General features: G+C 42.6%; 1 protein-coding gene across 2 annotated transcripts; it reads right to left on the bottom strand.

Annotated features, from left to right (window-relative positions):
* Positions 1-1,413: 1,413 nt before the first annotated feature.
* Positions 1,414-27,997, bottom strand: ZNF217 (zinc finger protein 217). Of its 2 annotated transcripts, none has more exons than XM_017815320.1 (6): positions 27,870-27,997; positions 12,791-14,583; positions 10,587-10,712; positions 8,187-9,779; positions 4,618-4,742; positions 1,414-3,321 (listed from the first exon to the last, which is right to left on the bottom strand). In XM_017815320.1, exons 2-5 carry the CDS (start codon positions 14,187-14,189, stop codon positions 4,633-4,635), a joined length of 3,228 nt encoding a protein of 1,075 aa, XP_017670809.1. In that variant the 5' UTR covers positions 14,190-14,583; positions 27,870-27,997; the 3' UTR covers positions 1,414-3,321; positions 4,618-4,632. The 2 variants fall into 2 exon arrangements, with proteins under 2 accessions (XP_017670809.1, XP_017670810.1); XM_017815321.1 differs by lacking the exon at positions 27,870-27,997 and adding an exon at positions 27,243-27,358.

The following is a 27,997-nucleotide window of genomic DNA, read 5'->3' on the forward strand; positions in this document are numbered from 1 at the left end:
GGAGATGCAAGACACTCCAAGTGCCTTTTCAACCTGCAGACAAATATCCCTGTACTGGTCCTTATCTTCAGCTCCTCCTTCTCAGTCAGGCAGTGAGAGCTGCTCTTTAATTCACCTGCAGAACTCACACATTGGTCCAGCACTACAGTCACTGCAATAAGCATCCTTTGTCTCCAGGTCTGTGTAGCTCATCTGAAACTCATCACAAGGCCCCTGAGAGGCACCAAAGCCGTGCCTTAGAACAGACTGCAAAGCTCACATTTACTCCTTGTACCCCCCCAACCCTGTTGTCACCCAGCACCACACAGGTCACCCCAAGCCCCTGCAAGTGGCACCAGCAGTGACACTCCCAGACCCCTTTGTGCACCACAGGGACCACAATTTCCCTGGTACATCGTGTTGCCCTGAAGCCCCCACAGCTGGAAGGTTTCATGCTCCCCAGCAGCACTGCTTTTACAGAAGCACTTAAGCCAAGAACCTGGGCCACCCTACTCCTCCAAACCTCACCAGAGCCAGCCCAGCTGAGCCCGTGGCTTAACAAGGCTGTGCTCACCCACTGAAATGGGGCTGATTGCCACTGAAATGGGGCTGATTCCCACTGGTGAGTTCCCTTTCTCCCCCAGATGAGCTGCCTTTGACAAGTCTTTCCCAGCTGCCTTCAGAGCTCAGAAGTGGGTTTTGAGATGTGGCCAGAGGTGTTGGGAGGGTCTGACACCTCAGGAGAGTTCCAGGGACACGACAGACCTAGAAATTTTTTTTGAAACATATTTGGTTTCAAAAACAATTGATAATTTAATACAATTCTGAAGTGTCACCAAAAAAAAAATACATATATATATATATACACACACACACACGGTCCCCTGATAATGTTATTACCACCAAAAAAATGCATCCAATAACTCAATTTCCTTTCTGAAGGAAAATAACCGAAAGAGAAGAAACCAAAGGTTTCTTCATTATTTTAAGTTTTCCTCACAGATGGATTTTTCTGTGGAGTGGCTCAGTATTTTCATGTAACAACTGAACATGGCATGAATTTGGTTTGGGTTATTGGCAGCTTCTCCCTCTCCCCCCCACCAGAGCGAGTGTGACAAAAGGTCAAGTGAATATGCAGTTCCAGGCAACTCCTTTTGAGCTTTGAAAGCAAGACACAGAAACCAGTTTTGCAAAACACCAAGTCTATATTTACATCCACATGTAATAATATACTCAACTAAAGTGAAATACATCATAAATTAAATGAGTATTGCGCGCCTACTGCTTGACAACTTCCGGTTCCAACAATTAAAATAGAACAAAATGGAATGAAATAAATACATTTAAAAAAAAAAAAATCAACAATTTGTACCTCTATATATGCACTGTTATTTCCAAAGACATACAAAACCAGTAGTATCCCAATAGTTAATACTGATGGGCAAAGTGTGTTCTGAAGCACAGGGTGGTGCTGCTGTGGAATAGAGTCTTCAGGTCTGTTCTTCCATTCCAACCCCAGAGATACCAAGATTAAAAAGAAAAGCCTTGAAAAACTGTACCAGCATGAAGGGAGATTAAAAACAAACAAGCCTTAGGTCTGTTTGCTGAAACACGTTAAAAGCCAGCCCTGCACAGAGGAACAACCTCAGACCCCCTGGCACAGGCAGGACAGGGACAGCCACGGATTCTATAAACTCATGGAGAGATCAGGCAAAAAAAAAAAAAATAGATCAACCATTTTCCAAGTGAATTCATCTTCAAAAAATAGGCTATAAAAGTGCAAAACTAGGAAAACAAAAATCTAGATTATGTACATATGGCTCAGCTTATGAACAGGAAAACAGGTCAATAGTGTACAATTTCCTGATACACAGCACTTCATTCCATTGCCAGTTCACAGAGACAGTAAAAATAGGTCCCATATCCAGGAACTAAGACAGACAACTGGAACATCTCAAGTTGCATAAGGCTTCTACATTTTTGCTATTTTACATTTGCTGTATGAGGGAAGAGAGCAAAACGAACAGTGCAAAATATTTCTTTTTGTTTTGTTTTGTTTTACTAAAATATATGGAAGTCAAAGCCAGGTCCAGAAGGAGTTAACTCTTAACTACAGGTTTCATGAGGAGAAACTAGGAAAGCAAGTCAAAATATGCAACAGTTCTGCTTTACTGGCTGGTAACTGGCCATCTTCCCTTTACAAAATTTAAACTGCATGTGCATTAGAAAAAACTCTTGTTGTCTTCACAAAAAAATAAAAGGAGATATTCTCCCATTTACAGGTTATTTCTCACTCATTTTAAACACCCAGCAGATGCTAAAACTTGACATCAAGAAGCTTCCAAGCACAGTTAATAAGGCTCCACCAGAGCCACATCCCTTTTGAAGTCTGGAGATCCCATATTCATATTGCAAGTCTTGTTTGTGACTTTACAGCTTGGACAAAGGTGCAAAGTAGTTTTTTTCTCTAAATGTAACTGTGTGTGGAGCTTAGTACAGAACTAAACCTCTGCAACACTCAGAGCAGTATGTTTCTCAAGCCAGTCCTAGGGATTTTCTGCTGCAAAGTTTTGGGAGAGACGTTTGAGAGGCTTCTCTGAAGAACAGCAACCAATGCCAAGAGAATAATCCAACCACACTTCAGGAAATCCAAATGTCAAGTATTGCCTCATCCTTGCATTTAAAAACATGCTGGAGACAAGCCCAGAGGACCAGAGCCCTCCAGCACGTCGTGGTCCTCTCACACATAAGGCAGATCAGCACAATGTCAGCACCGTTGCTTTCATGTTCACAACATTTATAAACTGGACAGTTTCAGACAGTTTATTTGGAAGTTGTTGTTAAAGAAAAAAAAACAACCAAACAACAACAACAAAAAAGAAACTAACATAGTTCAACAGGGGAAAAAAAAAAAAAAAACCCAGATGAGAAACTTTCACTTTTATCAAAAAGGAGCATTAAGCCAACAGGATTTCATCTTCACTATTTACAGGTTACCTGAGGTGCAACAGTATATATTCTTTCAAAGAGAAACTCTTCAGCAGCGCTCAAGTATGTAAAAATATAGTTCCTACCTAATATTTGGTCAATTCATTCTAATGAAAAATACTCAAGAAGTCAATGTCAAGATATACATTCTCCACACACCTTCATAACCCAATTGTTTAGACTACTTTTTATGGCTATTTGGTACAAAATGTTAAAAGAACCGATATTATAAAACTGTAGTGTTTCTATATACAGTACAATCACAGCTTAGTTCAGTAGCTTTCACCATTTTCTCTTCCTCAGGGGATGAACTGCAGGTATAACTCCATAAAACATGCATTTGTGTCCTTAGACCTGGGGGAAAAAGAGGGCAAAAAAAATAAGTTTGTGGCACATAATTATGAAATAGTACAGCACATTTTCTCAAGGAGCAGCTTTAAGACATAAAAAGAATTTCTTCCACATTCTTGCTCAGTGTATTTAGGAATTGGTATTGCCATAAAAGGTCTGCATATTTAATTTTCCAAATAAAAGCTGGCAATCAAGTCTACTTTGGAAGATACTCAGCCCCAAGTAGAGCTGCAGGCATGAAATTGAGTTAACTTAAAACACCACAACTGGACACAAATGTGCTTAGTAGGGACAATAAATGCAGTGAGATTAGAAGAATATCAAGAAATAAAGCAAAGTACTTTAAAAGCTGTCAACTAGATGTCAGATAGCTCTGTGCAGACATGTAAAATCTTTCCATAAAATAGTGTGTGCTGGTCCAGGTGCTACAGCATTCCAGTCACAGCTCCTTAAATCTGAATGAGGAAAATTATCTGTAGCTCTGGGTTTGAAAAAGGCCCACAGACACATTTATTTATTTATACTCTTACAGAGCACTTGTCTCCTGAGCAGTGGAGGGGGTTGGTGAGTTCTCAGACAGGCACAGCACTGAGGAGCTGGAGCACAGGAATTCCCAGCACCAGGATAAAGCTTCTCATTGACCTCTTCCCCCCAGAGGCTACACCCACCCCTCTGTCAAACAGAGGGAAAACTACTTGGAATAACCTCTCCAGTACAAAGAGAAGCTGTGCAGGAGCTGTCAGGACACCCTCACCTCTCCATGAAGCAATCCCCCATGAGGTTGTGTTTGGGGCAAGGCTCAGGCCCCAGCAGGGGTAAAACGAGCAGTGTCTGCATTCTCAGGAAGGATTCACCTACATTTTCAGGAAGGACCAACCCATAACCTCCCACAGGACTCAGCAACTGTGATCACAGGCACTTCCTCTTATTTCTAGTTCTCTACAACATGTTCTCCCACCCCCCAGGACTGACTTAATTTTGACTTTCTGACTAAACTTTGACTTAACCTTGAACACTTCCCACTGGTATTGTACCTAATTAATACGTTTATCTTGTTTTAGCCCTCCCATTTCTTTCCAAAAAGGAGCATCCTTATTACACACACCATTACTACTATTCAAAACAACTCCTGCTGCTACACCAGCACTTGGTTGAATTCATAAGAACGAGGGAGTTTGTGTCTTTTCAGCTGTTGTGGTTCAGACTTTCACAGCCTCTCATCAACCTGTGCAGCACCTTTGATGCCACGAGAACAGAAAGCAAGATTTGAGCAACAATTAGTTCAGAAGGTTTGTTTACCGTTTCTTGAAGGATTTAATTCTTCTTGTCACTGGGCCTGAAGTGTGAGTTCCCCACGAAGGGCTCGTAACTCCTCCTCTGCAGGAGGCTGCTGGGTAAGTGTTGGTAAGACACTGATCTCTTCCCTGGAAAAAAAATAATTTAGAGGAATTAGAATTATTTCCTGCTAATGTCAGGTCTACATCAGCATCCAGGCTCCCAAAATACCACAGATGCCTCAACAAATCATCTCATCACCAGGCCTCAAGACATAGATATTCCCAGTCCTGATTAATGATTATGTGAAATTCACTGTCCAGAACAAATACAAGGAGAACGAAAAGTATTAATTTAACAACTTTGTGCTAAGCTTTATAAACATAATGTCCATCTCCAGATTTCATTCATTTTAGTTGCAAGAAAGACATTTCTTTGCTTAACTCATCACAGCAGAGGCCTCACCTAAGGAGGTGTAAGTGCTGCAGAACGTTCCTGTACCTTGATGGCTACAGATCCAGTGCCTGTATTTGTTTGAAAACTCAATTTTTGAATGAGTATTTGAGAGGAAAACTGGGGATACTTCATTGTTGCCATCACAGATTATATGGCACTTGTGACACTTTAAAGAGTGTTAATACACATTTTCTTGAAGCCCTTTGTTAAGCAATTTTCAGTCCAGTATACAGGTAGTTTCATGTTTATCTGAGACCATTAATTCAGATTTATATATGTGAAATCAATGCCTGTTCCATATTAAATCTTACTACCTCAAGCAAGCAGTCAAAAACACTTCATAAAATTAAGGAAAAAAGTCCAGAATCATTACTCCCACAGGATACAAAAAGCCCAACCGCCATCCATATTCCATGGAAGCTTTAAATGCAGCATTGGGAAAAAAAAAAGCCAGCAAGCTTTAATTAAATTAAAATGGCAAAGCTAAATTAATATTTCAACAGAATCTAGGAAGCCATTGGAGTGTGTCACGAGCAATTGTCATTTAATTTGCAGCCTCTGCCAAATCAATCAGCCAACAGGTTATCCTTGATAACATGTTGCCACTGCAAAGGCAACTAATTTGAAAATAACACAAAGTGAGTGGTTTCAGAATGTTTCTGTCTCTTCAGGGCAACACGGGATGGCAGAGCTTACAAGCAATAAGGGAAGGCATCGTGCCTTAATCAAGTTTGCCAAGTGGAACATATTCTCATGACAACTTGATCCAGCATTTAACATGCGACATAACGCGTTCACGGGACCTAAAGAATGTTGCCACGAGGCACAGGGGCCCTTAGAAAAAGGGGTTTGACATCATGTTCTGTAATATCACCAGAGTTCAATAAAAAGAGTGCAGAAAGCTGCAGGTCTGCACCTGCAGTGCTTTGCGTGTGGTGTCTTACAGAACACAGCTCTGAGGAGCTGAAACTCTTGACAAACAGTTGTACTTCGGCTTTTGAACCAAAAATAAAGAGAATTTGCAGGAACTTTTATCTTCAGTCTTCACCCACAATAAAACTCTTAACACTGAGAGGTTTGCTGGCTGCTCCCCTGTACCCTCTCGACAACTATCAAGGTTTAGGTTGGGTTCTTCTAGGCAGAATGGTTGGAAAACTAAGAAATTAACCTCACAAACCTACATTTTTTTCTGTGTTTTCATTATTTATATTTTTATTGTTTATATTTTATTTATATTTATTTACATCTTATTGGATAGGGCTTTTTATTGAAGTTGCTAAGAAACCCCATAGAGGGGGGCTTGCTTTGCAAGTCTTTCCAATGTAGGGAACAGCCATAAAAAGTTGCTTTCCTTGCTCCCTGTAACCAACAATGAAATCTTTCTTTCCATGACAACAACCTTTGTCAAATTAGTTGCAGGCACAGTTTTGAGAGCTTTAAGTAACAAGGAATAGAGGAGAGTTCTTGACTCCAGGGTACTTCTCCAGGCTTGCACTAAAGAGGAGGCAGAAAAGCCATGGAGGTTTCTCTGGCAGACAGGTGGAGCTTCCAAAAGGAGAACAAGGTGGATTCCAGTGAAGTCATTGTTTAAAAATAGTGTTGCATGAACTGCTGCTTCAGCAGCCTGGCCTGGCTGGGCCTGCTGACACAAGGGGAGCATCTCCCATCCCCACACACGCTGCTGGCACCCTCTGTTTCATCCTCTCTCATCACCAGCAACCAAAGCACAGCAGCACCATTTGTCCTCCTGGCCATCCCTGGGCACTCTGTGCAAACCCAGAGCCCAGTTTACACCCCCACAGCAGCTGCTGGTCCAGCTCAGGGCACACAGACAATGCTCTTCACAAAATCAGCCATTAACTCCACAGCCTCCTCAGTGAGCCAGCTGGGGTGTTGGCTTTCCCTCATCCAATCCCCACCCAGCCTGGAAACCCAACTGGGACACTTTCCCTCATCCTTCCAGAACCCACTGGGCAAGCCTGGATATTTATATATAAATCTGATATATTTTTGAAGCCCTCAACCTTAAAACAAGCAAACAAAAACCAGAACAGAGTTGGCACATATTTTTTTTTGCCCCATAACTAAATGTAGATTTAGTATTTTGCAGTTTGCTCTGACCTCAAGTAACACACCCCTGGCTTGTTACGAGCCCAGACTACTTCAGAAGAGTAACTTTACTGCTTCCAGAGAATGGGAGTATTCAGAGTTCAGGAACAGACTTTAAGACTACACAGCACACACACACACTATTCATTTTTATAGTAGGATCTTCCTTTCAAAATTCAAAGTCCTGTATTTGTAGCTAAGTCCATGCTGACCTCAGCTCCAAGTCATAAATACCACCTTCTAGAAATAGTCAGACAACTGCTTAAATATCACCCAGCACCTTTTAATCTTGGCCTCCTGCTAAGTTTTGAAAATGCTGACTGAGAACAAAACACAAAAAGTATGTATTTCATAGAAGTACCAAAGTTTTCCCAATACATCACAAATCATTTATCTCTGCTAGGCCCAGGATTTTCCACAGAGCATTACTACACCATAATTACAACAGCAGAAACCTGTTGTCCTGATTTAACAAAGTATTCTGTTCCTGCTAAAAACTAAACATTAAAAAACATCACTGAAGAACGAAAGTATAAGATTTAAATCATAGTTTTATGATCTGCAATACATCCTTTTCTGCTATTGAAGGGAACAATTGTCCACAACAGCTTTCTCTTTTTTTTTTTTCTTTTTTTGTAAGAAGTTTTATTAATATTCCAGATGGTCCAAGACTTCTGGTACATTAAGCAGAAAGGCTCATTCCATATCCTGGATTAGTTGACATGTCTGGAGCGCTCTGATGAGCAAACAATACATGTGTGCTATCAGAGCCCCATGGCAGGGGGGAGGAGGGAACCTGAGGAACTTCAAATCCCTCTTTAAAATTCAGCCCTTCCTTGCCTAATTCCCCAAGCCAAGAGTTTGCTGAACCTGGATTTTAAATTTAAAGTCCGAGCACTGACTGGACTTAGTGAAACAGTGAGCACAGCTTTATTTTCTGTGCTTCAAGGTGGGTACAACACATTTACATTCCACTCCCCTCCCTCTGTACCAGTGTAGGACATTTAAGGAGGAAGAGGACACCATACCTTCTCCTGTAGAGCTGGTCACTTGGCCATTGCTGGATCCACAGGAACCGTACAGTGACCCAGAGCCATATGGCTCGTAGGGTTTGAGAGCAGTCAATGCACTGGGAGGATCAGCATCATCTGAATTCAAAAGCCCTTGTTTGGTTGGCAAAGCAGAGGGTGCAGGTTTGGTGCGAGGGTATTCCTGAGGTAGCAGATTTGCATATCTGTTTGCAACACGAAATCTGCTCATTTCGTATCTCATGTAATTGGCCATGGGAGAGTCCACCTGGTCAACAGCCACCAGGGGGGGTTTCACTCGTTTGGAAGAGGGTTCACCATAGTCTAGGTTTACATTGCTCCCAGATTTACTACAAAGATAGTCCCTTCCTCGATGACAAGCCCAGGCGGGTTCATTTAGGTGAGAGTCAAGAACCCCATTCATGCTGCTGCTTATCAGACCAGACTGAGTCACTGGGGCACCCAGAGCTTTTATCTTAGATTCAGACCTTTTTACTCTGTCCAGCACTGGAGAGATGCTGGGACTGGAGTGCACTTCTTGCTGAGGTTGTCTGTAGTTATTTGCCTGAGCTCCAATATTACTTGGCTGTTTATGAAACTTGAGGTTATTGGGGGCTGTGCTGCTCGACTCGGTCGCTGAGAAGAGAGGGGCTTTGTTCTGTGCAGGGGGACATTGTTTAGCTTTCCCTGTTTGCAATGGTTTCTGCTGTGTAGATGGGGAAGTCTTATTTTTATTGGAAGGAGGAGAGAGAGGAAGCACATCTTTGCCCAGCAGAGCTGGGGGACACCCCGTGCGCCGGGCCTTGGCCACGGCCTTCGTTCTGTAGCCGTTCTTGTTAACGGTGTCGGGGTTGTACTTGTGCATCAGCCTCTGGTGCATCATTAGGACTTCGGGGTAAAAAGTCCTGTAAGTACAGAAGGGGCAGGTACTGGGTGCTATCAGGCCTTTAGTTGCAACCACTGAACATTCTTGTGAAGTCTTGCTGGATAAGTCCAAGGGCTGCTCATGACAGCTCGCGACAGATTTGTGTTTGTAGTTCTCAGTGCACTCCTGCACTTCATCCACATTTTTTCCACCAATAAAAGCACAGATATACTGGACATCATCTTCCTCTGATGCCACAGAAACCTTTCTCTCTCTTTTATGAGGAACATTAAGCTGAGCTTCCTTTGTTTCCTTCTCAGCCTTTAGTTTTTCCACATAAGCAGTGGGCATGTTCTCGGGTATTTGACTGGAATTGTTACAAAGAGAACCTTTGTTTGATTCCCTGGAATTGTTTTTGATTTTTAAAAAGACTGTGCTGCCTATTGCATTGCTCAAGGACAGAACTTCCTTTTGCTGCTTGGCAGGTGGGCAGCTCTCAGCATCTTTGGCACCATCAAAAAGCCTCTTCAGGTTTTTGGTTTCTTGAGCACCATCAGCAGCCAGCGAAAGCACCGTCTCCTGATTCCGTAATGAAACTTTGCTGTCACTTTTCACGTCTGCTGCACTGTCACCGTGCCTGTCCTTGTGATGTCTCTCTAAGTGATACCTCAGTGAAGTTTTCTGTGCTGCTGCATACTCACAGAATTCACATTTGTACGGTTTTTCACCTGAAACACAGTTTTATCAGTAAATAAGTCTGACATGATTTGAACACAATAAAACACACGGGAATAACGGAGACCCCAAAACAGTAAACCAGATTTTTCTCTCCCCTTCTGCAGCCCCAAACCCATTTAAATAATTTAAACAACATCTTTTTGCTCTGACTAACTACAGTGACATCTTCTGGCTGCAGTGGAGAGATGTTTCCCACACAGTTGGCCACGGATGGAGATGGGAGCTGACATGTTTGGCAGAGATAAGCAAGAAGTGTAACTGTGGGTCAACTCCAACAACTTGTAGCCCTTGATCATACCACAAGTGTGCTATTCAACAACACCAATGGCACAGCTCACCTACAAATAGAGCTGCTTCCCCAGAAACAGGGACATGCAGAAGTAAAAGAGTTTGCCTGGCCAGAGAAAATAAGGAGTTGAAAAGCAGGCTCAGCTTTTCACAGGTAGCAGCGGCTGGCAGACAAAAACCTGAATACCTGGGAAATAGGCTCTTAGAAAAAATTAAAACCAAACCCAAAACTTGTTGCTACACTGCTAAGAGCAGAAAAAAATTCAAGTTTTAAAACGTATTGTGTTTTTAACAATACCTGATGCAACGAGTTCTATTCAAAAACATTTATACTTAGGTAAATAATTAATTCTAAGACATTTTATTGCAATTATAATATTTTTTTTTAGCGTTGGAGAAGACCTCGTTTTTAATATCAACAATTTTAAAGCTAACTTCTGGTTTTCATTTTAAAAAAAGTGGATTGAGCAGGCTTCCTTCCCCTCCCACAAAGGAGAAGCCCCCATTACCTGTATGAGTTCTGAGATGAATGTTGAGGTAATAATTAGAGCGAAAATACTTTCCACAGTAGCTGCATTCTCTGGAGGTTCCAAGGGTTTTAACTTTTGTTCTTTCCAAACTATCTTCATTTTTATCTTTGGGGAAAAAACACAGGTATATCATTAAGAGCAAATGCAGCCTTGTTTAAAACAATAACTATTTTAACCGTTTTTTTAAGAAAAAAACCACAGAATTATGAACTGCTGTCAAATCCTTTGGTCTACAAGTATCTTTTGTTCTCATCTCAAAGCACAAGAGATAAAATATTAAAAGTTTAAAAGTTCTGTTTGTGTCCAGGAGCTGTGGCTTGTGACTGAAATGAAGGAGCCCAGAGAACAAGATGCAAAACTATGGCTCAAAGAAGAAAAAAAAGTTCTCTTTACTGACCTACAGGAACTTGATGGAGAATGGCCCATCTCAAAAACTCACACAGGTTATAAACTGCACCAGTTTACTAAAAGGAGTGCTTGAATTAGTGTGAGAATCACGATTCTGAATAAAAACGTGCTCTGTGCACAATGGCCAAACACAAGGAGGTGTTTTGGGGAAGGGGGACAAAGAAATAGATGTAATTTTGTATTAAATCTAATAGTAATATTATTTCTGTGCTAATCAGCAGTGTATCTATATAATCATCTTTAGATTTGATGAGCAATCTTTCCCTAGAAACATTGATGCTAAAGCTTGGAGAAATATAGACAGGGAAGTGGCCCGGGTGGACACGTGTATTCCAGGAACAAATCCAGGGATGGCCAGGTGGTTCCACTCGAGTGCAGCTGCAGCAGGTGCCACTGGAGGGCGGCAGGGACAGGGAAATGGGAGAGAAGAGCTCTCCCAACACCACTGGGCAACGAGACTGTGCTGGCAGGTTCAATAAAAACAGAGACAACTTCAGCTAAACACCCAAGTCCAACTGGAAACCAGGAGAAGGAAGGAGACCTTTGGTTTGACTAAGGCTGCAGCCGCTTAACAGATCGAGGTTAAAACAGTTCTTTGAGGTTCCTAAGTGTTGGAAAGGTTCTCTAGTGGAAATGCTCCTTTGTTTGGCTCAGCTGTGGCTAAGCCGAGCTGTAGCTGAGTTAAACAAACACATCATGTCTCAATAGCTGTGACTCAGCACCCTCACACCGAAATCTGCCGTGCTTTAGGATAAGACGCTGAGAAACAAAACAAGCACGTTAACATTAGGTAATAATTCCATTCCTTTGTTACTGGAGGCAAAATAAAGGGCTGCACATTACCAGAAATGGAAAAGTCAGCCCTGTGTGTGTGCCAGGACATTCTGTACGTCGTGTCTTTCCTTGAGATTATGCAAGTGTCTGTTCTTTAAATGCCGACTCGGAGCATGTCACACACAGGAATGTGAGATTAGCTGCAATCTTTGCTATCCCTTTCTGTCCCCAGACAGGCAATCTTTTTCAATTAAGGAATCATTCAGTATCACGTGCTTTTCCAAGACACTGTGACATGCAGAATTAATCCTGGGTAATGTACAGATGGAGCCTATCCACTCTGTCAGCAACCCTTCAAGGAGGAGGACTTAAATATATACCTTACACACATGTCCACATATTAACAGCCTGCATGTCCTTGCACAATGGATTTAAACTTGCTGGCTCTGACATTTAGGCTTTCAAGTTACTTCTGTTCAAAACAAACGCAGAACTTGCAGTTTGACAGAGAAAATTTTAAATTATTCTTTGCTTCTCGAGGTCTTAAAAACTGCTGGAATCGAGCACTGAACATTTTCTGCCCTTACGAGATGCAGGGGGGAAAAAAGTGGAATTGCAATAATTTCTTCAGAAATACTCTGGGTAAAGAAGGGATATGCAACACTCCAGTAAAGAGAGAGAGAAGGGGTGAGTAAACAGATTAGACTTTTCCTACACTGATTGTTATCAAGGCTATTTCAGTGATTCCAGTAACTCATAACTGCAGGAAAGCCCAACAAACTTTGAAGACCTCAAAAATGGCAGCATCCAAACCTTTCCTTTCCCTGTCATTTTTCTCTTTTCCCTTTCCCCCCACCATAACATTTCCCATCTGGTTTTTTAACATTTCCTACCAAGTTCTGACCAGATAACAAAGACACAATGCATTCTTTGGCTCTGAGGAGTTCCTAAACAATTCAACATCAGCTACTTCAGACTCAAGTGCTCCAAACTCTCCTCACCTAAATGAATTGTTTCCGAGAGCCCGTCTTCAGATCCATCTTCGGAGCCTCCTTCCATTCGCTCTCCTGCTCCGTTTTCCTCCAGGTTTGCAATTATATCAGCACAGAACGTCCTGGAAGCAGCTGAAGTCTCTCCATCAGCCCTCCTGTCTCTCTTGTGCACCCTGGAATGAAGGACTAGCTGGTGGTATGTTCTGAAGGCTTTCCCACACTCGGAGCAGTGTGTTGGTTTCTCTTTGTTCTGGGATGATTTAGAATCCATCTCCATAGAAGGCACTTCACCACCTGGATGTTTCAGTTTGTCTTGGGTTAGGTTACCATTCCCTGCGTAACTGCTGTTTTTATTTACTTTTGACTTCCCTGTAGTTTCAGCCTGGCTACCTTTATTTGCATTCCAAATTTCACAGAGTTCTTCTTTATCAGAAGATGACTCATCATTGTCTGTACTTCCTTCTTGCCCCGATTCTTTCACTTGGCCGTGGCCAACTGCAATTTTCCCTTTGGTAGCCAGCTGCCACGCTTGGTATGTGGTGAAAGGATCCAGCTCAGCAATCCATTTGGCAGGTTTCTGCAGTTTGTCTTTATCTGGAACTGAATTTGGTCTCAAGTTCAAGAACTGGAAAAATTCCTGGTGTTGAGATGTTTCTTCTGCATTCACTTCAGCAGTCACTTGGGGGCTTTCACCGTTGGCTACTGATTCTTTGGTGTGCACTTTGCTGTGCTCAATTAGAGTCTCTTTATTGTGAAATAGGAAACCACAAACCATACAAATTTTGTAAGGTGACGTTACATTTTCAGTTACATGCTCCTGCACCACCTCATTTATTGTTACAGGGCCTTCAGAACCTTGTTGGTGTTTGTTCCTTGAGCCAGGCTTTCCAGTGTGTGTCCTCATGTGATTTTTGAGGAACCAGGGCTCTTTGAATCTTCGTCCACAAACGTTACACCAGTACGTGAAAGAGTCTTTATGCTTTTTCATGTGTGCCTCAATGTCAAAAGCTTTGTCAAACGTCTGCCCACAAACTTTACAGCTGAGTTCTTCGCTGTCCTGCTCATTGTTTGGTGAAGGCAGGTTGGTTCTTACCTGACACTTATCCAGAGGGCTGAGATACTCTGCCTCAATCCTCAGGACAGCCGGCTCGCACAGCGTGGGCCTGTGCTGGGTTAAAACGTGCTTCCCGAGCTCCTCAGGGTGTTTGAAGGTCTCATCACAGAACATGCAGTCCAGGGGCATGCAGCCCTCAGCCTGCATGAGGAACTTCTCCTGCAAGCTTTTGTAGGAAATGGTGTTTGTCCCTTTTATTGTCATCGAGGCGTCGCTGTTGTCCATCTGTGCCCCCACGGTACTGGCTATTCCATCCGGCCCGTCCATGTATGCCAGGAGGGGCTGGGTGGGCATGATTCCTCCCTTCTCTTCCCTCTTACATGTCTCACTGGAAGGCTGCAGATCTTTGGGAGTGCTCACCGATCACTATAAGGCCACTTGTAGAGTTCTCCAACATGTGCTTACAAGTCTGCCGAGCTGGAAAACCTCTGCCAGGAAAAGGTGTGTTTTTTCCACGAGCAAAAAATTATTCTCTTTCAGCTTTATGTGCTTTCACACATCACTGCAAGTGCATCCGTGGGGTCATTCAGTGATGGAATGAGGTTTTTTTATTGAGTTGCTTCTTCAGATTTTTCAAGTTTACAGATACAGTCAGTTGCACTTAGTTTTGTTGTACAAACATTTCAAATAGTTGCATTGGGTAAAAGACACTCAAGGCCAAGTTCAGTGCCACAAAGAACTCCAGCACCTGGAAAAGAGAGAAAAGAGTCAGTCAGACTTTTCCAAAGAGAAGGATTGTGTCCCAAATAATGAAAACAAGAGGGCTGAGAACTACCAAATGCTTTTGAACACAGGAGGCATATTTTTAAGAGTCAAAGAGGGACAGTTAAAAGGCACTGTGGTCACTTTTCTACCTTCCACACTTGACCATCCCTCTGTTCCATGAGCTGGGTTTTTGTGTCACAACTGCTACAGAACAGCAATATTTTGTCTCTTCTAAACCTGTTCCGGCCCAGTTACATAAAGCTGCTGAAACCATATTTCAATACACTCCCGAATTCACAACAAGCAAACATAGCAAGCCCAAGTAACCTTTCCTTGAACCGGTGAAACCACCGTAAAACTTTGCTTGTTTGTTCTTTAAAGGCTGTTGAGCAAAGGACTTTTTTTCTTTTTTTAACACCAGACAGCTTGGAATCAGCTTTTACAGTTCTGGAACACAGGAAGTGTCAGCACAAATCTTTGTATTAAGGACTATTCACTAGTACCACTCTCAGAGCTTCTCCTCTCACCCACAAATTTACAGTGTCTGTGACAGTTTGGGGTTGGTACAACTGGAACATCTCAAAGTCTGATATAAACTGATACTATTTCTTGAACAGTATATTAATATTTAAATCACACAAGAAGCCAACTACTATGTTTTTAAAAGAAAACTCTTCTACTTTCAAATTGCACACAACAAAAAAGGTGCTTAATTGACTTTATTCACAAGGGAAAGATTCCACAAGACTAAAAAGGGTTATAATGTAGTTAATCACAACTCCAAGCCTACTAAAGTTATAGTGTCTGCTACCAGCAACTCACCACTCTGGGCTGACAAATTATAGTTGTTTGGAGTTCAGGACTCCACTTGATCAAATTTCTGGATGAAGGAAAAGTCTAGCAAACTAATACAAGACTAATATAAATTGAAGAAGAATCACTCAGAGACAAGACACATTTCCAGATAAATGAATATCTAATGAAAAGAATTAATTCAAAATCTGACTCAAACTTTCAAAAGTATCTCCTAAGAGCCAGTGATCACATGACTTGAATTAATATGCCCCAAAACAGGAGGAAATTATTGTTGCCAGTTGCTTGTCTTCCATTTTTCTGTATCTCCAGAGCTTACAAGTGTCTTCCCTGCCCAGTCCTCTAACCCAGGTTTAAACAATGAGCACATTTAATACCAAGAAGCTTCTGGGTTTTTTAACTCTAGTTGTCCCAGGCCTGGCCAAAGACTCATCTCCTGCCAAACCCAACTGGAGGGATGTTGGGGGTGAGGTGGAGAGTGTGAGAGGGAACAAGCCCCTGACAGGCTGGTGCCAACAGAACCTGGATTTCCTTTTCTAACTACACCCCTTCTCCCCATTTTCAGGTTTATCACTGCCATGATTAACACTTCCTCCCTGCATCATGACTCAAAAATCTCCTGTAACAGGCAGGTTCAGGCTGCAGGGTGACACTTCTGCTGCAGCCTTTGCCTTTGTCCCTTCCCTACTCACTTCTGACTTTCATTCTCTCCCTATAGGCAGCTAGAGAAACTATAACCAAAGTTTGAAGCCGAAGTATTCAAAAAGCTTTCCCTTTTGTAAAACAGAAGGAAAAAACATATCAAAGGGTGCTGGTTAGCATGTTTTACTTCAAGTTTCAACTTGCCTTTTTGTTCTACTTCTCCTGTAGTTTTAAGAGGTATTTTTTTTACCCAACAGGATAACATGCTGCAGCAAAGCTCAGTGACTATCTGCCTGAAAATAATTTTGTTTCAAACCAAAAAAAAAAAAAAAAAAAAAAAAAAAATCCAGGCAAGATAAAAAAAAATGGAACAAGCTTAGAGTCAACTGCATTTTCTTTCCAAGCCACAGGGAAGCGCTCTGCAAGAATAGCTGTAAGAATCATCCCACAAAAACGCCTACAAGAGGCATTTCTGGAGCATGAGGGCAGATCCAAAGGCCAGTGTCTAATGTCCCAAATAGAATTGCTGGGATTTGTCATCCACTACTTCCTTAAAACTGTCTACAAACACAGAAAAAGCCAATTAGGGTTGATTATGCTCCCACTTTGCAGCACTACAATATCCACACAACAGAGAAACAAGAATTAAGTCACTGCAGAGAGGAAACAGATGAAAAGCAGCAAAATCCACACTTAGTGCCTTGTTCTCCACAGCATCCTGGGATGAGGTGAGGGAGAACAGAGCTCCCTCTAACAGGGACCACCACACCCAGCTCTACTCAAACCCAGCCTGGGCTGATACAAACACTGAGAGCCACGTCCTTCAAGATTTATTAGAACTTAAGGGACAGGCACAGATCACATCTAGGGAAGGCTCCAGGTTGGTCACTGGTGTGTGAAAAATGCACCTCAATCAGTAATGTTTTCTCTGGTAAATCCTTTAAAAATGGGTCTGTTTCAATCTCAGCTGTAAAAAATTAAACCTGTCCTCAGAGTGTACAAGGAACATGGGCCATGAGAGGAGTTCCAGAGGAGTCTGGGTCCCATTTCACTGGGTATCAACAGGTTTGAACAAGCCCCTTGGAGACTTCTTCCATGGTCACAGCACTTTGCACCCCCTCCACCAAGCTGTGTTGGCTGCTCAGTGCTTTCCAAGCTTTTAATAGAGGCTCTGAACACTTCTGAAGAACCAGCCACAGCTCATCCTCTAGGCAGCACTGCAAAGCAGAGCAAGATATTCCTGTTTTTGGAATCTCAAATGCCTATTTGCAGTTCAGGTAACCATTGCTCTTGGATACAAAGGAGACAGTACCCATAGAGGGGGAAAACGACTGCAGGTAGCATTTCTGAAGGAAACTGCAGATGCAACTAGACAGAATTATATTTAAACTGAGAGGAAAAGAGAACAAAACTACTGGAGTCAGGAGGTGAGTTAGAAAGCTGTAGTCTTACTCTTGTATCTGGTGATTACACATCTCACTCTGATTAGGTACATGGCTTTTACAAGCAGGCAGGATTTTAGGCTCTCGTTGTTTAGACAAGCCAACACACGCTGGAACTGCAACCCAAATATCTACACCAGGATTTTATCCATTAGTAACAAACCTTTCTTCCTGCTGAAGATAATGTGCCTTGGATTTGAGGACCAAAAATGCTGATTAATCACATTCCTGTTATTCAAAACCCTGCAGGCAGCAGGAAAACTGTCCGGAGTTGCCTCAATTGTTGCTTCCTTGGGAAAGTGGACAACGTGTGGGTTTGACCAACACTGACTGTGGCTGGAGGTCTGTGCATGAGCTCAACAAAAAACACACAGTACCTGGGTTTCTGCTGTCATCTTTCACTTTCAGAAGACCAGAGAACAGACACCCACCAGAATCAGAGATATGAGGAAAGGAGCAGAACAAAACAGGAAATCCTTCCTTCCAACAGCTGAAAAGCCGTAACTTTGCTCCAGATGAACTCAAGGTTAAAAATAAAGAATGACTTATCCCTCCTCACTAGAAAACTCCAGTTCTGCCTTCCCTGCCCTATAAATGTCACCATGGACCTCACAGCCCAATCCAAGGCCCACAGGCTCCAGGGGCTGCTCCAACACTTTGAGCAGGGCAGGAAGAACCTGCCAGGACTTTTCCTGGCGTGGTCCGTCCAGAAGTGACAAATTCCTCTCAGTTCCAGGATGTCACTTATTGTACTTCGCCATTCCAACAGCGCAGAGCCTGAGCATTCAGCAAACTTCAGTTCAACCTGAGTCATATTTGGCTGTAGGGCCTTTAGCCAAGTATTTCAGCAGGTTCACGGCGATGCCCATTACATTTATAAACACCACAAAACGTGTATAAATAAAGATTCCACTGGACAGATGAGAACGTCTTGTTTTCATTGCACTTGCCACACAACCCAAGAACCACACCAAAAACCTGCTGCATATAAATGGATTATTAAAACAGAGAAAATTTTAATTAAGTGCCTGTAGAGAAATTTAATTTCTTTTTATTAAGTTACACAACCAAAGACAACATATTACGATCTCAAAGATTTCTTTGGGAAATGACCTATCAGGAGTAATTTTATTGCATTTCTACTTCCTGCATTTCAAAATTTCCATGAATATGTAATAAAAACTCTCGACACACCTTTCAGAGAATAGCAAAGTCTAACCATTGAATTTCCCATTTTAAACATTACAGAGCACCGGGAACAAAAGTTGCATTCCAAGTCTCAGGAAAAATATCTATTCCTTGCTACTGCTGTGCTGGCAAAACTATTGTTAAACTGTAAAAAGCAATGGGGAACAATTACAGAAGTTAAAGTAGTTGCTGCAACACTTTCTGAGAAACAGAAGTGAGAAAACTACTCGAGTTACAGCCAAATTCAGGACACTGGGTTACTGCTCTGCACTGGCAGACACAGCCTCAGACACAACCACCTCACAAACTCTGAGATTCTCAAATTCAAGGCCAGCAGCAAAGATATTGTTCAACAGATGACCAGTTTCTTTCAGCTGCTGCAGATCAACCACCTTAATTTTCACTGTGTCTATCAGACTTGAGAAACTTTCATGTAACTCTCAACTCCACTTAAAAAAAACCCCAAACCAAAAACAAAACAACAACAACAAAAAAACCCCTTCAGCTTTCCTCACGTTTCAAGAAGTTTCAGGATATTAAGAGTCATTTTACACAAAATGTTCTTTTCTCTTGGTACGTTTATAGCCCAGAACATGTTGCTGGTAAATGGATTTTACACTGCTGGTTGCTTAATGGAAATTACAAGTTAAACACCTTTTTTTTTTTCTCGTTTCAATCGACAAGTTTTGCCTTTTCAGAACAGTTGTTCCAGTTTTACCTAAGGAACACAACAAATTTGTTTTATTTAACGTGACCTTTTCGTCATTGAGACCACAAATAAAAGCTGCCTTCTGAATATTATCTATATTGTCTGGGCACAGCTGTATTGAGGTATAACACTGATCACAGGCAGAGGAGCTCATGCATAACTAAATACATAAATAAATCCTCAAATAAAACCTGAGCTGAGACTGAATTTATTGAGAGCATTTCTTTTTAATATACATTTATATCACTGCATTAAGCTAAGTTGCACCACACCTGGCACACACAAAGCCATTCAGCAGAAAATACCATCCCTAAACAGCTGATAAGAACATCCAAGAGCTCCAAACTTTTGGGATGGCACCTCCAGTGCCCTGGGCTGTGTTTGCAGAACCCACCAGTGACACCAGCCCTGTCCACAAGCTCCCACACTTACAAAGTGAAGCCAAGTGTTATTGTGGAGTTTCTGATTTACCACTTGCTCCAACACATGAGTCAGATTTCCAAAATCCACAGCGAGGAATTCCAGGTTTGTCTCTCCAGGCACCAGGGGTTTATGGCAACCACTGAACTTCCTCTCTGTGTTTAAGAAGAACAGTGTGGATGTCACACCTCGGGCCATCAGGTGTTTTCCCTTGTGAGACAGAAATGCCTTTTCTCCCCCAACCTGAGGGAAGGACAGTCCCTAAAGCCAGGGAAGATGATGCAGTATTTGCTACAATAGGATGTGACCTTATTTCTGACAAAGTACACCACTGAAATGACAACACTGGGAAGTTGTAAAAGCCTGCCCAGATAAAACCCGATTTTGCAGAGCAGCACAGAACCAATAACTCCTCATTACTGGCTGTTCCCCTGCTTTCTAGGGAGGGGAAGAGCTATCCCCTTCCACCTTTTAACAGGGGATCATTTCACACAACTTCCCAGTGTGTTCTTTGCTAATGGAGGAGCACGTGAGTAAAACACCTTTAGCTGCTTCTCATCCTCACCGAGGCTTTTACACCAACTGCTCAAATACAGAACTGCTTTTAAATACTTTACCAGTTCAGTCTGATAAAGAACCAACACTTGTAAAGGAAATGGAGATCTAGGGGGAGGAAGGGGAGGAAGAGAGTTGTTTGTTTCAGTTGCAGGAAAGATCAAAATGAAGATGTTCAGGTTGAAAAGAGAACATAAAAGATGAGCCTAAATTGGAATTTCCACTCCCTAAATCTGCAAATTTAAGTCCCCCTCGTTAGTCTTCATCCTTCAGGCTTGAAGATTTCAAAGTTATCCTAAACTTAAACTCTTAGGGGGGGTTTTCATGGCTTATCCTTTTTATCCTCTCTAAGAGAGCAGCTCAGTTCCAGTCCCTTCTAACAACACTACAGAGATTCCCAACACAGTGACACCAAGACAATTCACAAAACCAGACACACATCCAGAATTCAAGAATGTTATTATCCAGGCATTTCTGCACACGCACCTCAGAAAGATTTTGGGTGGAAAGCTCTTTTATAGTCAGATAAAAGAGACACACATGCGAGTCCAGCAAACAGGATTTTAATCACCAGTGGAAAATAACTAGTAGTTAATAATGAACAATATTAGGAAAACTCCCTCCCCCCATCTCAGACATCTATACTAATAAAAACAAAGGATATCCTCTCTCTGAGAAACCTTTTCCTGTGGAGTCCCTTTTTCTTTAAGGCTATATGTCTACCAGTGTTTTGGCAGAGGATGGATGAGCTCAATGTGTCTCCTCAGTGAACTGAAAGCCTCTTCTATCAAAAGATGTAATTAGTCCTTTTAAAGCAGGGAACATATAAGCTTGCATCATTTTGCACATGTTTTTCCTCCACTGAGCAAGAGCAAATATAAAAGAGACTAATTCTTGGCATTAAAGGAGGAAGTGCTACAAATAAGTATTGACTTTTAAAGTTCAGAAGGACTGCTCTAACTGCCAGATTTTTTTCCTTTTTTTTTCCCTGGGATTAGGAGAGAATTTCTCAGGAGCCACAGAACCAAAGTGTACTTTAGACAAGATGAAGTGGCCAATACCTGTTGTAGAAAGGCTGAAAGACACAAGAGTGATCCTATTTGAAATAAGTCTGGGCCACATTTCACCACTGCTACAGGATGATGCAACTTCATTAAATCAAGAAGTTACATGCACTTAAACTGGCAGTGACCCCTTACCTTACAAAACAGTTTACTGTTCTCTCCACAGCAGGTAAAGGCTCTCTGTGGAATGAGTGATACATTTTTATTGTTGAGTCAGTCTCACCTTACATAGACAGCCTCATGTGTTTAGTCTTGGTTTTCATTTAAAAGGAGATATTTTCAGAGACCTTAAAAGGAAATTGGACTTTTTTACTTCTTGGTAGAAGGATGTAAGGTCTCTCCAGTAGCCACAACTCCAAAGAAGTGGTAAATTCAGTTTACCAAATTAGACTTAATTCCTTATTGCTCAAGAGCCAGGAGTTCCTCCAGAGCAATTATGGACAAGTTGCATCCCTTTGGGCAGCATAGGTGAAATAACAGGAAAAGAGATTGTTTTACTATTCCTGTATTTGAGACAAGTGGTCACTTCCAAAGAGTTCCCTTTGTTAAGGTCATCAGTCTGTCCCAGTGCTCTCACCTGGTTTCAGCTCTGAATCCAGCTCTTACCCAACACACTCAAACCACTGCACAGTGGCAGGAGAAGCAGCAATGTCTGATTCCTCTCTCCTCTGCAGAGCACTTGGAAGTGGCCACTTTCAAACACATCCACAATTAGGTGTTTGCAAAAGTCACTCTTGGAAGATGGAAAAAGGTACACGACCCAGGGAAAAGACATGCACTTGTACTCCAGTCATCCTGGACTAGCATCTGAAGGTACTAAAATATAAAAGTGATAGAAACAGACACTTCCAACAGCTGCCTCCTTTCTCCCATGCAGGTGGGAGATCTCCCAGAGACCCACAAATAAACCTTTCTAATTAGCCAGCCCTACAGTCTCTCACCCTAGAGGGCTGCAGGGATGTATGTGATCATGTATCCAGCATCCTGGGCTTCACAGTGCCAAAGAAAGGAGAGGCAGCACCCACAACAAACTGACCTCAACAGGCAGAGTCATGTACCAATTCTTTAAGCATAAGAAAAGGTTAGAAAGCAACAGGAAAATTAAACTGTGATTTGGGCTTCTCTGGACCACTTTACAGCCATTTTCCTTACAATGTACTCAACATCAGCCTTTGGTGTACACTGAATTTTCTTCCTCCCGAGTGGCAAAAGAAAGAAGAGGCTGACAGAACCCCCAAGGTTTCACCCCACCAGTTCTCAACTATCACAATAAAGTATAAAAACAATACAAGATCCCTCCTGTAGCTCATGTCAGAGGCAAACTGTACTGCCTTTACTCCACTGAGAAATGCCCCCGTACCTATTGCACATAAACAAACTCAGACTTTGATACTTTTAGTTACATAAAATCTTCAGCACATAGAAAATCACTACCCAGTCAATTCTACTTGGATGGTGTTCTGCTCAAATCTTGAAGTCACACTGATCTACATAGATTTCCCAGCATATTCTGACCACATTTCCTCTTGTACTTTCTTTTGAAATCCTCAAGGCAGCCTGATAACCAGTTCCATCCCCTGCAATAAACTGAAGGCATTGTCTTTCCAAACAAGTATGGCACCTATATTTTTAATTTCAAACTCGTTTTTTCCCAGCACATAAGTTCTTTTACTTTGAAATTGAAAGTCTGCTCTTATCACGCCACTTAACTTGCTGCCCCCCTTATAAAAAAAAATGAGGAAGAATCAAAAGCTAGATTTACGATAAGCTATAAACTCTGCTCTGACCAAAGTCATGTGGTTATAACAGTAGAAGTTTGAATATATTTTCCCCAGTGACGTACGCCCACGTTTGGCATAAACAAGTTTCATCAGCAACAAAAGGCGATTATTTGGCAATTTCACTGAAAAAAAACAAAAGTTGATTGCTAAAAGCAAATTATTTTGAGAGAGCAGCTTTCTGTCTGGAGGTGCACAAAATCCCAGGGAAGGCTAGGCTGAGAAAGTGTGCTTGGGGTTTTTTAATACTCTAATGCAACATAGTATTGAGACTCTTACGTAGCTGGTCATATCCTTTTCCTTACTTTTGTGTTCAGCTGCAAATCTCTCGTGGTATGAGTCACATCTCCCTCACAGCGCACATCCAGTAGTCAGCAGAATCCCCTGAGCACGCTCAGGCACCAGGAAGAAAAACTTTTTTGTTCCTCAAGTCACCTTTAAGAAGGGCGGGGGAAGGTGTCACGGGTCAGCAGAAACGCCCCGAAGAGCGGTTTGAAACGAGCGCAGTTATGAGAGGTGGAAAGAGGATCTGCCTGGAACGCTGAGGCTCCGAAGGCACAGCCCCACAAACAAGAGGCTGAGCTGGCACATGGCAGCCCCGCTGCAACCCAAAGGCACCGGCCTGCTATATTTAAAGACAATACCTCAACGGTTAAGTATTACAACGTTTTAAGTGAGATAAATAAGACACAGGCAAATATCCTCGGTTATTTAATCATCCTGAAAGCAGCGTGGAAGTGTGAGGGGGAGTTCAAAGGTCAAACTCTTCTTTCAGCTTCTTGCAAAGAAAAGAAAGCTCAGCCCATTTTACCTTGGGGAAGGGGGGGCTGCTCCTTCCATATGCCAGCATTTCATAACACAGGAAAGAGGGAGTGCATTTACATACCCACTGTATGGAATCCTTTACCAGGACAATGGATTCCAAATCAAGGTTCAGGTTGGAAAGAGCCGGGACAACAAAAAGTCCCAAAGAACAAAGGGAAGTTAAAATGTACTTAACGTTTCCCCCAGAGCTTCTTAATTGCAAACTCTCGGATTTTTTGTAACTAAAAGTTTACTGTAATCACTCTTTTGAAAGTCTAAGTGAAACCCACAGTTCCCTTTTAAAATTATTTTCCCCTGATCGCAGTAATTACTTAGCACTTTGTATAAAATATGCTATCAATCTATCAACATAGTTCTAAATGAAAACATAAGAGAAGATATTTCTGAAGATTAGAAAAAAGTGCTCAAAAAAGGAATGTTTTTTGAGTGTGATCTAATGAAAGGGGAAACTAGAATCAAGTAACCTTTTGTGTAAGACAGTCTGATAAAAAGGTGCTAAAGTTTATTATTTTCCTCTTTCTACCCCCCACCCTAAATCTTGCTCTCCCCACCCCTACACCAAAAGAAAGCAAACCCAAAAAAAACATTATTCACTTAAAGAGAAAAAAAAAATCCTCTAATGCAAAGCCTGGAAGCCATTCTCTAAAGACTACTTAATGTGAAACTTTGTTTACAAGATACAAATATAGCCTCCTTACCACACTCAAAACCAGAAAACATCCACTTATTTAAAGAAATGCTTTTTCTATTTAGATCAACAAGGACGTAGGTATTCATTTTAATTTTAAATTCGGCCCCAACAGTGCCATATGAATGTTTTAAAACTCATCTATGATATGCACTGTTTGAGAATGTTTAAACAAAGGAAGTAGGAAAAGCCTTAAAATACACAGCAAAACTTAATGGCTTCAATTTTTAAATATATACTGATTGCAGCATGGCAAAATCATTCTCTTATGCTCACAGTCAGCCTTCAGAAAGAATAAGTGCAGTCAGAGGAGTAATTTGTCCCACTGGAAATTCTGTATAAAACATCCACCTAAAATAAACAAGGTTCGCAGCAAGAATCGTCAGTTGCCATTAAGGACACACCTTAAAGTTCTTACCACACAGTAACTAAACAAGTACAAACTAGTGGTGACTGTTTGCTACTTTTGTCTTAAAAGTTAATGAGATCAATTCACTGCTCAGTATCAGACCGTCAGATCATTTTCTTCAAAATGCAAAGAGACAAAACAAGCCCCCAACGCGAACATCCAGTGCTGGGTGGCTGACGTGTTATCAGCCCGAGGTTCTTGTGAAGGCGACTGGAAATATTCGCATTTAAACCTGACACCACGTAATGCTAAAAAGGTAAAATGCTGAACTGCTCAGAATCTGGGGCTCTGGTACTGGAAGGCAGCTGTTGTTCCCCTGCCTTTTCTTTTGTTGTGCTTAATCTCATGTCAAGTCATTCAACCAACTCCAAAGCGATGAAGACATAATTGAACAACCTTAACTAAAAACTGATCTACTGTTCCTAAATAGCCATATATGCCGTTGAGAGATTTAAAAGAAAGAAAGAAAGAAAGAAAGAAAAAAAGCAAACATATGAAAAAGAATCCATAGAATTTACATCAGCAACTCTGGTGCATGCAGAAGAGTTGCTTGGCTGGAGGCCAAGCCAATCAATAATCACTGTAATAGCCGCGGTTCTAAAGTTATTTGTTTTTCATATTCATCATCCCAGCAAACTTAAAAGGCAAAACTTGAAAACTCAGACACTGATTTCAAGAACGAGCTGCGAGATCTATAACCCAAGTATTTTGCACAGCATTACAATATTGCTCATTAAAAAAACATGTTGCAGAAAGATCAGTGATCACAAAGCCACATTCCTGCTACAGATCTTAAAATATTGACTCAGTTACAGAACTAGTAAAGGGGAAGAAAAAAAAAACACCCTCCTCCACCCTCTCCCTCTTCCCTCCCCCTCTGCCAAAGAATGCAGTTTATCCTACTTATTTGCAACTGTCCTTTTCTATTATCCAAGGAAACGCTGAAACCTCAGTGTGGACATCACAAATTAAAGTCTTAGTCGTATTCCCAAACCTACAGTTAATAAGAGCTCCTAAGAGCAATAAAACATGGCGTTAAAGCATTTGCAAGCCATTGTCATAGCCCTGTGCTCTTATACCTTTGCAGACACAGAACCAGCCCCCAACCAAGCCTGTGAGCACTGGTCAGCAAGTCAATGCCTGCTATTCAACTTGTAGTTAGGCGTTTTATTTCTGTGTCTTCCAGATCATATCACTCCTGCATTTCACGGCCTAATAAAATGTGAAGAATGATATGCTCCCTCTCTCCCCCCTCTGCATCTGAAACTGCGTTATTTCCCTCTCTTCTTTCTCACATATTCTTACAAAAACTTCCCTTTTCACATACTTCTATAAGAAAATATTTCACTGCAGCTACACTTCAGTTCCCATTTCTATTTTCGATTTTCACTAGATTCTTCTGCTCCTGCCTCCCCCTCAAACCCACTGGTAGAAACTGATGTAGTTTTAAAGCTCTCAAGGTCATTTCAAAAATGAAAAAAAAACGTTGCCATAAAAAAAAAAACTTTAAACACACAAACCCCCCAAACTAAACCCTTTTCACATTCAAACGCCTTTCATCAGCAGATCAATAACCCAACATAAAGATTTTTGTTCCCCTCCACTTCAAAACTATTACACTTCAATTCAAATACTTACAGGGAGTCACACAGCACATTTTATGGGATGGTTCATTAGAGAACATACAGACCTTACTTTGGCTGCAGGTTTTCTGTGTGAGGAACAAACAAACAAACAAAATCCTCACACCCCAAAACACAAAGTCCAGGAGGTATCACGGAACAGGAATGAAATCCAATCTCTGGATATTCTAGAATTTTATTGTCCTCGCCTGGCAACCTCTTTTGTTGTTCAAGAAGTCAGTTGAGGCTTATTTATTTATTTTCTAAACTTCCTATTCCTCTTTAAAAAAAAAAAAAAAAAAAAAAAAAAAAAGAAGAAGAAGAAAGAGAGAAACACGATGCTAAAGAAACGATCAGGAGAAGAAATGATCGGGAAGGGTTCGGTCTTCAGAAGACAAAGGTAAATGAAACAAAAACTGGCAAAACGGATCAATAAACTTTTCATTAACAACCCCCCCCCTCCTCCTCCGCCCCGTGAGCCACTTACTACAAATCCTTCTTCCAGGAACATCTTTGACTCACAAAGAAATAAAGTCTCTCCTCGCTCCGCACACCCCCGACCCCGGCGGAAAATCCCCCCCAGACCCGGCGGGGCTCGGGGGGGGCCGGGCGACCCCCCAGGTGTGGGGCGGGAGCTGCTCGGGGGTGCGGGGCGGGGGCCACCGGCGGCACCGGCCGAGGGACAGCGGGGCTGGGGCGGGAGGCAGCGGGGGCCGGGCCGGGGCCGCCCCGCCCGCACGGCCGGGGAGGGGGCGGTGGGAGGGGCCGGTACCTGCGGCCGGGCGGGGCCAGCGCCGGGCACACCTGGACACGGAGCCGCCGTGCCCCGAGCCCCCGCACCTGCCCTGCGCCTCCTCCTGCTCCTGCTCCGACCCCCGGAGCCGGCTCGGGGGCGCCCCGAGCCCCCAGTTCCTCGCAGGGCGTGCGCCCCAAACCCCCTCACGCACCCGGCCGGCAGCGGCCCCCCCGCCGCGCTGCCTCGCACCGCCGGCCCCTCACGGCAGGGGCCGCCCGCGGGACGGGGCTGCGGCTCGCCCGGGTGCCCCTGAGGGGGTGTGTGTGTGGGGGGGGGGTGATGAGGGGCCCCCCGCAGGTGCCCCCGGCGCGGCCTCACCTGCGGCGGTGCCCGCCCGGCGGAGCGGGGGGGCCGAGCGGGGCCGGAGCGCGGGCAATGTTTGTAAACGGCCCCGCCGCGGCTGTTGCTCGGGGAGCGCGAGGACATGCCCCCGGCGCTGGGGACAC

This window comes from Lepidothrix coronata, unplaced genomic scaffold, assembly GCF_001604755.1.
Source record: "Lepidothrix coronata isolate B3197 unplaced genomic scaffold, Lepidothrix_coronata-1.0 Scaffold49, whole genome shotgun sequence".
NCBI lineage: Eukaryota > Metazoa > Chordata > Aves > Passeriformes > Pipridae > Lepidothrix > Lepidothrix coronata.

Excerpts from the sequence above, each read along its gene's own strand:
- ZNF217 (XM_017815320.1), bottom strand. The coding sequence starts at position 14,189 with ATGCCCACCCAGCCCCTCCTGGCATACATGGACGGGCCGGATGGAATA. Across the intron at positions 9,780-10,586 it reads TCATCTCAGAACTCATACAG|GTGAAAAACCGTACAAATGT; the intron begins GTAATGGGGGCT and ends ACTGTGTTTCAG. Across the intron at positions 4,743-8,186 it reads GACCAGCTCTACAGGAGAAG|GGAAGAGATCAGTGTCTTAC; the intron begins GTATGGTGTCCT and ends TTTTTTTTCCAG.